Below are 12,499 nucleotides of genomic sequence, written 5' to 3'. Positions count from 1 at the left end.
ACTCGTGATAAATGACAGGCCTCATCATCATTTAGATGTTTTACTTCATTTAAGCCTTAAATGGGTTACAGTATAACATTTGTATTCATTCATTTACCACATTTGTTACTGAGAAAATAGAGCACTCCTGATTTTCAATATACTGAACAATCTTTACAAGTAAATGTACAAGCGTTTAAAGACATTAATAAAATACATTTGAACAGACCTCGCTTATGCTGAAATTGGTCGCAGAAAAGTACAAGTTGTACAGATGAAATGTTGATGTGTACAGTACAAACAAGACCTGCATATGTTTTAAGAATAAGAACACTGATTATTCATACATTTCAAATGCAGCAATAAATAATCAAATAGGAATGACATAGTTTTGTACCAAAGTATCCGGGGAACAGTTATCTACAGGTTGTTAACATTGAGGCACTTGTTGAATCCACTTTTTCTTAAATAACTTTTCATCCCCAATCACACTGCCTAGAACCAAAATTACTTTAATAATATGCATAAACCAGTAACCTTTACGCACATCTATAAAAAGGGCATATGGTCATGAATATGAACAAGATCAAATTGTGCAATATACATTGAACACCATAAACCATTGGACAGTGACCATTGTTTTGTATTTTTGGTTCTGTACTCTAGCACTTTGAGTTTGAAAGGATACCATGACAACGAGGCTGAAGTGCAGACTGTCAGCTTTAATTTGAGGGTATTTTCATACATATCGGATGAACCGTTTAGAAATTATAGAAGCTTTAATACATAGTCCCCCCCATTTTCAGGCATCAAAAACATTGGACAGTTTAACATAATGTAGAATAAAGTAATCATTGTTAATATATGGTCGCATATCCTTTGCATGCATTAAAGCTGACAGTCTGCACTTCACCCTCATTGTATCCTTTCAAACTCAAAGTGCTAGAGTACAGAACCAAAATAACAAAAAAATGGTCACTGTCCAATGAATTATGGCGCTCACTGTATTTCTCAAACATATCCTCTATTAAAAACTGCATTGAAATGGAATAGCATAGCACAAAGAGTTTTTGTTAACAGACGACTAAGTTTGCAAGGGGAAAATAAAAATATATGAAGCATTATTTTAAAAATAATTATGAGATAATCATGCATTTATGATATCATTAGATGATTGGTCAAATGTTCAAAACAGCCACGACTTTGATGTCAATGTTCAACTTTTGTACAAGCTACCTGGAACATCAGACAATGTCCAATGTGTTCTGTATGAATCCAAAGAGACAAACACCAACAACAACAAAAAATACACTGAACAAAACTAAGACTGAACCTTTCTTAAAGCGACACTGCCAATATCTCTCTGCGGCTGATTTTAAAAAGTGGGATCAACATCTGAACAGAACAGAAATAAACACACAGGTTACTGTTGCCACCACAACTGGCAGTGGCGAACAAGACAGCTAAACAGTACGATTCATTAAATTCAAAGTGCACTAGCCTATCATTTCTAAGTAACATTCCATGACTCCAGCAGCACCGCAGCTTGCAGACAGGCAACCAAAGGTCAAAAGGGCAGGTGTGTAACAGCATAGACGGACAGACAGTGTTCGAGGGCATGTCTGGTCCACTCACAGGTCCTAACTGGCTGTGGCCTTGTCAAGGCCGTTGATGTTCTCCGGCGCGAGACCTTCCTCAACGGCCACTTTGGACTCTTGTACCTAAAACCAGACGGAGACATTTATAAATCCAAACTTCAAAATGGAGAATCTCCAAGCTTTTTAGTCCAGGACATGGCTGAACCTGTATCCTGAAAACTGTCCCAAAATGTATGTGAATGTATAAGAGCATGTATGTATATTATCCATGTCTGGACTGTCCCTTGGTGGCTTACAGTAAACCTGCACTTACCTTAAAGGGTGAGCTAATGCCCACAATGCATTGGAGCGTACTGCAGTAGTAACAGAGCACACACTCCCCTCCCAGCACCGGAATCTCATCCTTGCTCACATAGACCTGGATAAACACAGAAACATAGTCAAGCATCACCGTGTCATAAAACACAAGAGACGCGTGCGCGCAGTCATATTACCTGGGTGAGCTCGTCATTAAACGAGACCTCATCATCCTTCACCCAGGTGTAGGTAATGTAGTCCGAAACACTCCTGAATCCCACCTGTAAACACACAAACACACACCTGTAAAAACTACATGGATGACGATACAGTACGACTACGGTTGAAAAGAACATCGGAGGGTTAGGTCGACTCTGACCTTGTAGAGGCCGATCCAGTCCCAGGCGCTCGAAGGGAAGGGCTGGAGGGGGCTGTAGATCACCATGGCGTCAAAGTCGGCGCTCCATTCACCCTCGGCACACACGCGCACCAACGGCGTCTCGTACATCTTCCTCAACTACAGTGTGGGGATAGACAGGAGGGAACGGCAGAACAAACGGAGGGAAGAGGTGGTCAGGATTGGCTAGAGGGTGAAGGAACATAAAGCAGTATACAGTAGGGCAAAAATGTATTTAGTCAGCTACCAATTGTGCAAGTTCTCCCACTTAAAAAGATGAGGCCTGTAATTTTCATCATAGGTACACTTCAACTATGATAGACAAAATGAGAAAAGAAATCCAGAAAATCACATTGTAGGATTTTTTATGAATTAATTTGCAAATTATGGTGGAAAATAAGTATTTGGTCAATAACAAAAGTTTATCTCAATATTTTGTTATATGCACCCTTTGTTGGCAATGACAGAGGTCAAACGTTTTCTGTAAGTCTTCACAAGGTTTTCACACACTGTTGCTGGTATTTTGGCCCATGCAGATCTCCTCTAGAGCTGTGATGTTTTGGGGCTGTTGCTGGGCAACACGGACTTTCAACTCCCTCCAAAGATTTTCTATGGGGTTGAGATCTGGAGACTGGTTAGGCCACTCCAGGACCTTGAAATGCTTCTTACGAAGCCACTCCTTTGTTGCCTGGGCATTGTGTTTGGGATCATTGTCATGCTGAAAGACCCAGCCACGTTTCATCTTCAATGCCCTTGCTGATGGAAGGAGGTTTTCACTCAAAATCTCACAATACATGGCCCCATTCATTCTTTCCTTTACACGGATCAGTCGTCCTGGTCCCTTTGCAGACAAACAGCCCAAAGCATGATGTTTCCACCCCCATGCTTCACAGTAGGTATGGTGTTCTTTTGATGCAACTCAGCATTCTTTGTCCTCCAAACACGACGAGTTGAGTTTTTACCAAAAAGTTATATTTTGGTTTCATCTGACCATATGACATTCTCCCAATCTTCTTCTGGATCATCCAATTGCTCTCTAGCAAACTTCAGATGGGCCTGGACATGTGCTGGCTTAAGCACGTCTGGCACTGCAGGATTTGAGTCCCTGGCGGCATAGTGTGTTACTGATGGTAGGCTTTGTTACTTTGGTCCCAGTTCTCTGCAGGTCATTCACTAGGTCCCCCCGTGTGGTTCTGGGATTTGTGGTTTCCATTTCCTAATAATTGCTCCCACAGTTGATTTCTTCAAACCAAGCTGCTTACCTATTGCAGATTCAGTCTTCCCAGCCTGGTGCAGGTCTACAATTTTGTTTCTGGGGTCCTTTGACAGCTCTTTGGTCTTGGCCATAGTGGAGTTTGGAGTGTGACTGTTTGAGGTTGTGGACAGGTGTCTTTTATACTGATAACAAATTCAAACAGGTTCCATTAATACAGGTAACTAGTGGAGGACAGAGGAGCCTCTTAAAGAAGATGTTACAGGTCTGTGAGAGCCAGAAATCTTGCTTGTTTGTAGGTGACCAAATGCTTATTTTCCACCATAATTTGCAAATAAATTCATTAAAAATCCTACAATGTGATTTTCTGGATTTTTTTTCTCATTTTGTATGTCATAGTTGAAGTGTACCAATGATGAAAATTACAGGCCTCTCATCTTTTTAAGTGGGAGAACTTGCACAATTGGTGGCTGACTAAATACTTTTTTGCCCCACTGTATTTGCATCATACCGTTTCACTATCAAGAGTCATATTGGAAAAGCAGTCCAGGGCCCTTATTCAAAAAGCACCTCAGAGTAGGAGTGCTGACCTTGGGTCAGTAAGTGTTGCCTCTTAGATCATAATGAACAACATTATATGGACAGGAAGGAACTGGTTTTAGATCAGCACTGCTACTCTTAAGACTCTGTTCATACGGTCTCAGATGTGGGAATGGGAAATGCCGCTGCCTCAGTCACCTCCAAGGTAAAGATGCCGATGACAGGCTTGTGGTCGCTGACGCCGTACTCCATGTTGCTGGTGTACGAATCCTGCTTGAGTTTCAGAGGGAACTCTTCCTCCTCCTCCTGCTGCTTGGTGTTCTTCTCATCCAGACCAGAGTCCCTGTCCTCGTCCTTCTCCTCCTCTGGGGGTGACTCTTTAGGCTTCACCCTCCACAGGATCCGGTCTGTCCAAGCCGGCTTACGCATCTTACCACTGGGCAGACAGACAGACGGGCGGACGAGAGAAGAGACAGGGATTTAGTGAGAGAATTTGTAAAGCGAGAAAGAGAATGATTGTCAGAATTGGAGAGATGTAGAGAAACAGGAAAACGGACAAGCGAAGAGATTTAGTGAGAGACGATCAAGGAGGCAGATGTAGAGAAACAGGAAAACGGACAAGCGAAGAGATTTAGTGAGAGACGATCAAGGAGGCAGATGTAGAGAAACAGGAAAACGGACAAGCGAAGAGATTTAGTGAGAGACGATCAAGGAGGCAGATGTAGAGAAACAGGAAAACGGACAAGCGAAGAGATTTAGTGAGAGACGATCAAGGAGGCAGATGTAGAGAAACAGGAAAACGGACAAGCGAAGAGATTTAGTGAGAGACGATCAAGGAGGCAGATGTAGAGAAACAGAAAGTAAAATCAGTAGATCACTTAGAATGCATGCCCAATACATTTATTCATTCTAGTAGTATGCTAGTGTGGACATTGGAACAAAGCCTGTGTATGAGAGAATGACATGAGAGTGTTAAGAGATGGAGAGAGTATGACAAGTAATCTCATAAGGTAGCCGGATTTCTGTAGCGTTTTACCCATCTCAGTGTCACTTCAGTCTGCTCGACATGATGGATCAGATTCCACAGTGCTTTGTATCCTTTCACATCCCCTCATTAGTCGTCTCTCACGGCTGTATTAGTTCGCCACCCCGTCTCACTGGGTGACTCATGCAGTGAGTGCCCTCTCAGTTGTACTGATTCGTGCACAGTGGTGGAGGCTGTATGTAATGACGCTGACACACAAACACCCGCGTACGCCCCCACCCCCCACACAAACACGTGCGCACACATGAATGCATACAGCGACAGTGCATTCGGGAAAGTATTCAGACCCTTATCACTTTATACAAATGTTCTTATGTTACAGCCTTATTCTAAATAAGATGAAATCATTTTATCATCAATAACAAAGAGACATTTTTGCAAATGTATTACAAATAAAAAAGAGAAAAGTCTTATTTACATAAGTATTCAGACCCTTTGCTATGAGACTCGAAATTGAGCTCAGGTGCATCCTGTTTCCATTGATCATCCTTGAGATGTATCTACAACTTGATTACCTGTGGTAAATTCAATTGATTGGACATGATTTGGAAAGGCACACACCTGTCTACATAAGGTCTCACAGTTGACAGTGCATGTCAGAGCAAAAACCAAGCTATGAGGTCAAAGGAATTTCCCGTAGAGCTCAGAGACAGGATTGTGTCGAGGCACAGATCTGGGGAAGGGTACCAAAAAATGTCTGCTGCATTGAAGGACCCCAAAAACACAGTGGCCTCCATCATTCTTAAATGGACGACGTTTGGAACCACCAATACTCTTCCTAGAGCTGGCCGCCCGGCCAAACTGAGCAATCGGGGGAGAAGGGCCTTGTTCAGGGAGGTGACCAAGAACCCGATGGTGACTGACAGAGCTCCAGAGTTCCTCTGTGGAGATGGGAGAACCTTCCAGAAGGAAAACCATCTCTGCAGCACTCCACCAATCAGGCCTTTATGGTAGAGTGGCCAGACGGATGCCACTCCTCAGTAAAAGCCACATGACAGACTGCTTGGAGTTTGCCAAAAGGCACCTAAGGACTCTCAGACCATGAGAAACAAGATTCTCTGGCCTGAATGCCAAGCGTGACATCTGGAGGAAACCAGACACTGCTCATCACCTGGCTAATATCATCCCTACGGTGAAGCATGGTGGCGGCAGCAGCATCATGCTGTGGGGATGTTTTTCAGCTGCAGGGACTGGGAGACTTGTCAGGGTCGAAGGAAAGATGAACGGAACAAAGTACAGAGAGATCTTTGATGAAAACCTGCTCCAAAGCACTCAGGACCTCAGACTGCAGCGAAGGTTCACCTTCCAACAGGACAATGACCCTAAGCACACAGCCAAGACAACGCATGAGTGGCTTTGAGACAAGTCTTTGAATGTCCTTGAGTCGCTCAGCCAGAGCCCGGACTTGAACCCAATCTAACATCTCTGGAGAGACTTGAAAATAGCTGTGCAGCGATGCTCCACATCCAACCTGACAGAGATTGAGAGGATCTGCAGAGAAGACCGGGAGAAACGCCCCAAATACAGGTGTGCCAAGCTTATAGCGTCATACCCAAGAAGACTCAAGGCTGTAATCGCTGCCAAAGGTGCTTTAACACAGTACTGAGTAATGTGTCTGAATAGTTATGTAAAATGTGATATTTCCATTATTACATTTTTTTTTATACATTTGCAACAAATTCTAAAAAACTGTTTTTGCTTTGTCATTATGGGGTATTGTCTGTAGATTGAGGAGAGAAAAAAACAACAACATTTAACCAATTATAGAGTGAGGCTGTAACGTAACAAAATGTGGAAAAAGTGAATGCTTTCTGAACACACTGTATACAGTGATTCGGTAGAAGTCCATAGTGACAAATCCAAGCAGCAGGACAGGAGGTTGTGCTGTATATAGCTAGTAACCATGCTTGTTAGAACCTGACAGCTGCTTACGCCCACACAGAGGCAATGGTACAGTCGGCTAGCAAAGCTTCTCTCTCTCTCTCTCTCAGAAAGAGATGGTATTGTGGGGGTTAAATTAATTATCCTTAACAAATCCAGAATACTATGTCCACTGAGCATGGCAGCCATGGCACTGATACGTATCAATGGGATTTTCAAGCGGCTTCATATGAAGATAACAGCGACTGATATACCGCAGGTACTGTTAGAGGAAACTGTGTTAGCTGCAGACAACTATAGTATATATATATATATATATATATATATATATATATATATATATATATATATATATATATATATATATATATATATATATATATATATATATCACATAGCATTCACATCAGCAGAAAAAACACAACAACAACAAACAAGACAGCAAGGTCTGCTGTCCTGTAGGCACCATTCTCTGGTGGGAGAGAGAGGCATTTAGACTTCCCATAGCATAAATCTATCCATCACCGTCTTACAACAGTTCTAGTGGGCTTATTGTGCAGGAGCAGAATACTGCTGAAGGAGGATTCGGGTGGCATTAAGAGAGGGGTGTTGTGAGCAGCTTACTGAACACCAAACCATGCCTGGCGGGACCCGTGAAATCAAAAGAGAGCAGAGGGTTTGAATAATAGTGTGTTGTGAGGAGAGCGGGGAGTCAGCTCAGTAAGAGCAGGCGGAAAAGACGACGCAAAGGAGGGAAATCTGAAAGAAAACAACGGTGAATCCTTTATAGGGGCGAAGAGTTACCTGCTGTCATAGCGGTCAGAGAACCTGTCGAATTTGTACGTCGGTTGAAAGTCCAGAGGTCCCTCGTCAAACTCCTGCAGGACAGCCTCCTTCTTCTTCATCATGGTCAGCTGATGCAACAACACAGAATGACAAGACAAGCATCACATTTGACATCCTCAGGCGATACGACGGTAGCATCCCAAATTGCATCCCATTCCCATAAGAGCGCACTTCTTTCGGATCAGAGCCCTAAGGGCCCTGGTCAAAAGTAGTGCACGTATAAAGTGAACAAACAGGGTGCCGCCTGGGACACATCCTATGTCTTACATGCAGGAAAACAAAGACAACAGCACATGTGTTAAATGAAAAGCCACTGTCCGTTTTCTACTCCAGTCAAATGTAGGTATAGTATTCTCCAAGACAGAGCAAAACAAATGCATCTCCCATGAGTCTGACCTGGTCTTTGCTCCACAGCAAGTTCAACTTATGGCTCGTGATGCAGTTGCGCAAAAAATGCATGCCGTGATCTTGGATGCGGAAGTTCAAATCCCCAAACCAAAAGACCAGCCTGAGAGAGAGAGAGAGAAAGAGTGAGAGGCCACTGTGAACGTTCAACACAGAGAGAGCACAGTAGTACTTAAAATCCTATCACAAGCAGATGCCAGGCTCTTCCACTTATAAAACACTGAGGCAGCAACAGTGTGAATAGAGAAAAATGCCCACTCAATTGACAACGTGCGTTTAATGTATACCGACTTGTGGTCGAGGACGTGGGGGGCCTTTTTGGGGCCGAAGGTCTGCGTGTCCAGGATGTACTCGAACTCGTCGACGCGCTGCGAGGCGTACTGCATGTGTGCCGCCAGGTGACAGTTGAGGAAGCAGAGCATGTGGCCGTAGAAAGACAGGCGGATGGACACACCACCTTTATTCCCCTGTTGGGCGCAAGGTCAATCGATCAAACGTACGAATAACACCCTTCTTCTGCGAGGCTCACACACATAATGCCTTATAAGTGCATTTATAATGCCTTGTAACACTCGCTATAAGGTGCCATAACAAGTAATAACATCCACTGAGCCTGACCTTACCCAGTAGCCGAAGATGCCTGTGCGCGTGTAGGTGTCGTGGATGTCTCTAATGAATGGAACGTGGGCCAGTTTGGAGAAGAACAGCAGCAGGAGGCCCTGCATTCGGATGGAGGACACCTGCAAGCACAACAAGACTGTCATCTAAACCTGGGCAATTCAGGGTCTTTATGTAACCGGGAAAAAGACTAATGGCAGACTCAAAGGGTGGAAGTGGAGAGACACATAATATGCTAATTATATCGCTTTGAAAGACAAAGAGGTGAAAATAAACTGAGGACAAATTATGTTGAGAGCACATTTGTCTGTTGATTCAGACTAAGGCTGGTGGCATAAAACTAGTTCAAACCGGTCTATGGTGCTGGAGTGGTATTGTTAAGTGTTATGAAGCCATATTGTCCTACTGTTGTACCTTCAGGTAGCCTCGTGGTGCCAGGCTGGACATGAAGAGATGGCTCCAGGAGTCCTCAACGACCATGTCTATGATGAACCTGTGAGGAGCAGCGTACACCTCCTGGAGACTACGAGACACACACACACACACACAGTTTATAACTATTGTTGCCAGTAACATTAATATCATGCAAATAAACCTACTGATGCATTTTCTCCATGCCACTGAATAAACCTGGTCGACTTTACACAGGAAAAAACAGATTTTCCTGTCATGCCATTGTACTGTCTGTCTCAATCAATATCCAATCAGCATGCCGTAGCTCCGTAACTCACCCAATCACGTAGAGGTCTGGGGTCTTTGGGGAGTTCAGGTGAAGCAAGGAGCTGATGTCATCTGGAGGATCAGCTGTAGCGACATTCCACGTGACCATGTGAAGCCTGGAGGGAGTGAGAGAGAGAGAAAGAAAGAAAGAAAGGAGTGAGAGAGTAAAGAGGGGGCGATGGAAAGCAAGAGAGAGGTAGAGAGGGAGTGAGAGAGAGAGAGAGAACGGCAGATCATGATTCACTTGCACAGCAGTTTTCTCTGAAAATCATTAGCGCAAAAGACTGACAAATTGGACTGCAACTTTCAGAAGCTTATTTAGTTACACAACAACATCATGTTTAGCCAGTCTTGAATGGACCGTGGTGGTTGATAAAGCCTAGTCACATCTCTCTAACCATAGTCTACATCAATTCAAAAAGAACACTTCTCAACAAAGAACAAAGCCCATCCATTTCCATGTCCTCAGCACAGAACTAAACAGAACACAGACGTACGATCTCTATGGTCCTAACATCATTAGCCGTTCTGTTAACAAAAGGACATTTTGGGTTATCAAACCAAAAGATAAGCATGCCAAAGATTACGATCCAGAACGGAAGAGACGGCACACACTGCCTGCTCTGAGCTCAAGAGGGTGATCAACCAAAGGTCCAAGGCCTAAAATCAAGACATGAAAAATGTTTCTAACTTTTCTATCAACAAAGACCCTCTGTAGTCAGATAAAAGACAGACAACATTGGAATAAAATGGAGAAATCATTGCTGGGCATTTTAGTCAAGAAGATTTAAAACATGATGTTAAACAAACAGAGAAAGAGGAAGTCAAGTCGAAATAAGGCCAAAGAGTCAGAAAAGAGGAACTCTGCAAAGCCTATAAATGTCCACCTGAAGTTGTCTTTCTTGGTCCGGTTGGCCCTTTTACCACAGACGAGGAAGGCGTTGTCCAAGCTGCGTACCACCTGCTCTTGGAGCTGGGGCGAGGGGTCCAGGTCGTCCACGCAGGTCATGAGCTGGGCGAGGCGCTGGCGCAGCAGCAAGCGGCTGCCCGAGGACTGGGTGGCAGAGCTGGCTATGCTGTCCGAGCGGACGCGCCCTATGGGCGAACCGAACACCCGGCGGATCTCATCCATTGTGGGTGAGCTTCTGGAAGGAACCTCAGTGTCGGGAAGAAAGGAGGAAAATATGGAGGTGGTCACAGATGCAATGATGAGTTCAGAAAGGCAGGTGGTTCTCCCTTGTTCACAAGGGGAATGTTTCACTGGAGATCAATAGTTTTTCCTTTAAATGGAGATTTGGATACTTGAATATTTGTAGAGATCCTAGGCAGTGTCTTCTACAGTGGTCCAACTGCAGATTTATGTCCTTGACAATTCTTTCTTGTTCCAAGATCCATCAATGGGAGACCCTCATCATTGCACTTTCCCTTGGCATCCTGTGTGAGTCTGAATTTGATATGAAAGACCATACAGAACTCCTGATGTCGCAAAAGCACAGAAATGGCTACAGTATAACAGGTTGAAGAAGAATAGGATAGACCAGTTAAGACAGATCTGACAACTAATGTATACTTTTGGAGGAGCAATGATGCCTTTCATAAAATCCAGCCTCTGGAAGTGAATAAGGGACCTGAGAATATTTGTGGAGGGTCTGAAGTAGACTGAGAAGGATTACGGGTTAAGCAGGATCAAGAAGGGGCCACGTGAGACCCACTATGTGAAAACGACCCCTTAATGCTAGAAAATGCAACTTAGTCTGTAATCATTTGCTCAACACCAGTCCACAATGAGGAAACTTCTAGCAAGGCTTAGAAGAGAAACACAAAGTGCCAGTGGTGGTAGTAGACCTTGGGCCCAAATCATCTGCTTAACTGAACTTTCCTTCGATTTGGAAAGAGTGGAATGGATTATTTCTCTAATATGTGTGGGAATGCAATGCATTGGGAAACCTAATCAGAACAATACTCCCAATATTATGCTCTCAGCTTTGTATTGGGTGCTGGCACTGGTAGACAATGTGAAGTTGCACTGTGTTCTGTCTGGGGGAATACAGACCTAATAAGGAAATAGTATGCCTGTGTGCATGCATTCCAATTACATTTCTGAATAGCCTGCAAAGATATGATGTAGCCAACAATCCAACCATGTGCAGTTCTTTGTCAGTTCAAATGCTATGCTGCCTGCACCACCACCACCACCACCGCATTGCTGAAAAGGATACTGGGTGGGTAGTGTCCATTGACCGTAAACAAATGAAATGTGCAGTGTCTCCTTATGGGCAAAACATCTTCGCTAATAAAAGTTGTTAGCTAGAGCTCCTATGACCACAAGGAGACATTCAAACCTGAAAGTGTCCTCGTTGCAAGAGTTCTTCTCCATGCTGACTGAGTTCTTGACTTGTGACTGGGTGTCTTCTCTGGTACCGTCATCATTCTCCATAATCTCACCAGCTGCAAAATCATGGAATCATGATAACGGTACAAACACTAATTTAAACGCATGATATGAACACACAGCAATATGTTGTTTGAATTTTTCTTCTTCTATGTATTGAATGTCAAGACAGGAATGTTAGGAATGTTTTTACACATTAGATGAGAAGTTAGCTATGCCAGTAGGTAGCTAGCAATTAGCTTCGTTCCTTTAAATTAGCTAGCTAACGTTAGCTAGCTATTTGATCTGTGTTAATGATTACCACAGATTAAAATATAGTACAGATAATACTAAATAGTACAATATAGTACACATAATAAATGTACAATGTTCTTACTACCTGGCAATGCCTGTTGTTTTGTTGTAGCCTACTCTATTTCTGATTACAGAAATTCTCCACGAAAAATTACAATTTGGGTGTGAGATTACCCAAAACACTTTGTTTACGTTTTGCACATGCGCTTCCTCAAAGAAGATCGCCAAGTGACCGCGCTTCTTCTTCTACGGTATTACGGCAGTCCACAAACAA

General features: G+C 43.4%; 1 protein-coding gene across 2 annotated transcripts; it reads right to left on the bottom strand.

Moving 5' to 3' along the window:
• Positions 1-26: 26 nt before the first annotated feature.
• inpp5ka (inositol polyphosphate-5-phosphatase Ka) lies at positions 27-12,483 on the bottom strand. Of its 2 annotated transcripts, XM_021587569.3 has the most exons (13): positions 12,311-12,483; positions 11,882-11,987; positions 9,551-9,655; positions 9,234-9,342; positions 8,825-8,941; positions 8,493-8,668; positions 8,193-8,304; positions 7,755-7,864; positions 4,223-4,460; positions 2,254-2,391; positions 2,072-2,155; positions 1,891-1,995; positions 27-1,700 (listed from the first exon to the last, which is right to left on the bottom strand). In XM_021587569.3, exons 2-13 carry the CDS (start codon positions 11,974-11,976, stop codon positions 1,620-1,622), a joined length of 1,470 nt encoding a protein of 489 aa, XP_021443244.2. In that variant the 5' UTR covers positions 11,977-11,987; positions 12,311-12,483; the 3' UTR covers positions 27-1,619. The 2 variants fall into 2 exon arrangements, with proteins under 2 accessions (XP_021443244.2, XP_036820630.1); XM_036964735.2 differs by lacking the exons at positions 11,882-11,987; positions 12,311-12,483 and adding an exon at positions 10,427-10,770.
• Positions 12,484-12,499: the final 16 nt, after the last annotated feature.

This window comes from Oncorhynchus mykiss, chromosome 27, assembly GCF_057628025.1.
Source record: "Oncorhynchus mykiss isolate SJ-2025 chromosome 27, ASM5762802v1, whole genome shotgun sequence".
In the NCBI taxonomy this organism is placed as follows: Eukaryota; Metazoa; Chordata; class Actinopteri; order Salmoniformes; family Salmonidae; genus Oncorhynchus; species Oncorhynchus mykiss.
The sequence above is the reverse complement of the archived record's forward strand: the minus strand, read 5'-3'. Positions and strand labels throughout refer to the sequence as shown.

Bases quoted from the DNA above. Each gene is read 5' to 3' on its own strand.
- inpp5ka (XM_036964735.2), bottom strand. From the start codon at position 10,671: ATGGATGAGATCCGCCGGGTGTTCGGTTCGCCCATAGGGCGCGTCCGC. The intron at 9,656-10,426 runs GTGGACATTTAT...CACTCCCTCCAG, and splicing joins ACCAAGAAAGACAACTTCAG to GCTTCACATGGTCACGTGGA. The intron at 2,392-4,222 runs GTGACTGAGGCA...CCCACACTGTAG, and splicing joins TCGGCATCTTTACCTTGGAG to TTGAGGAAGATGTACGAGAC.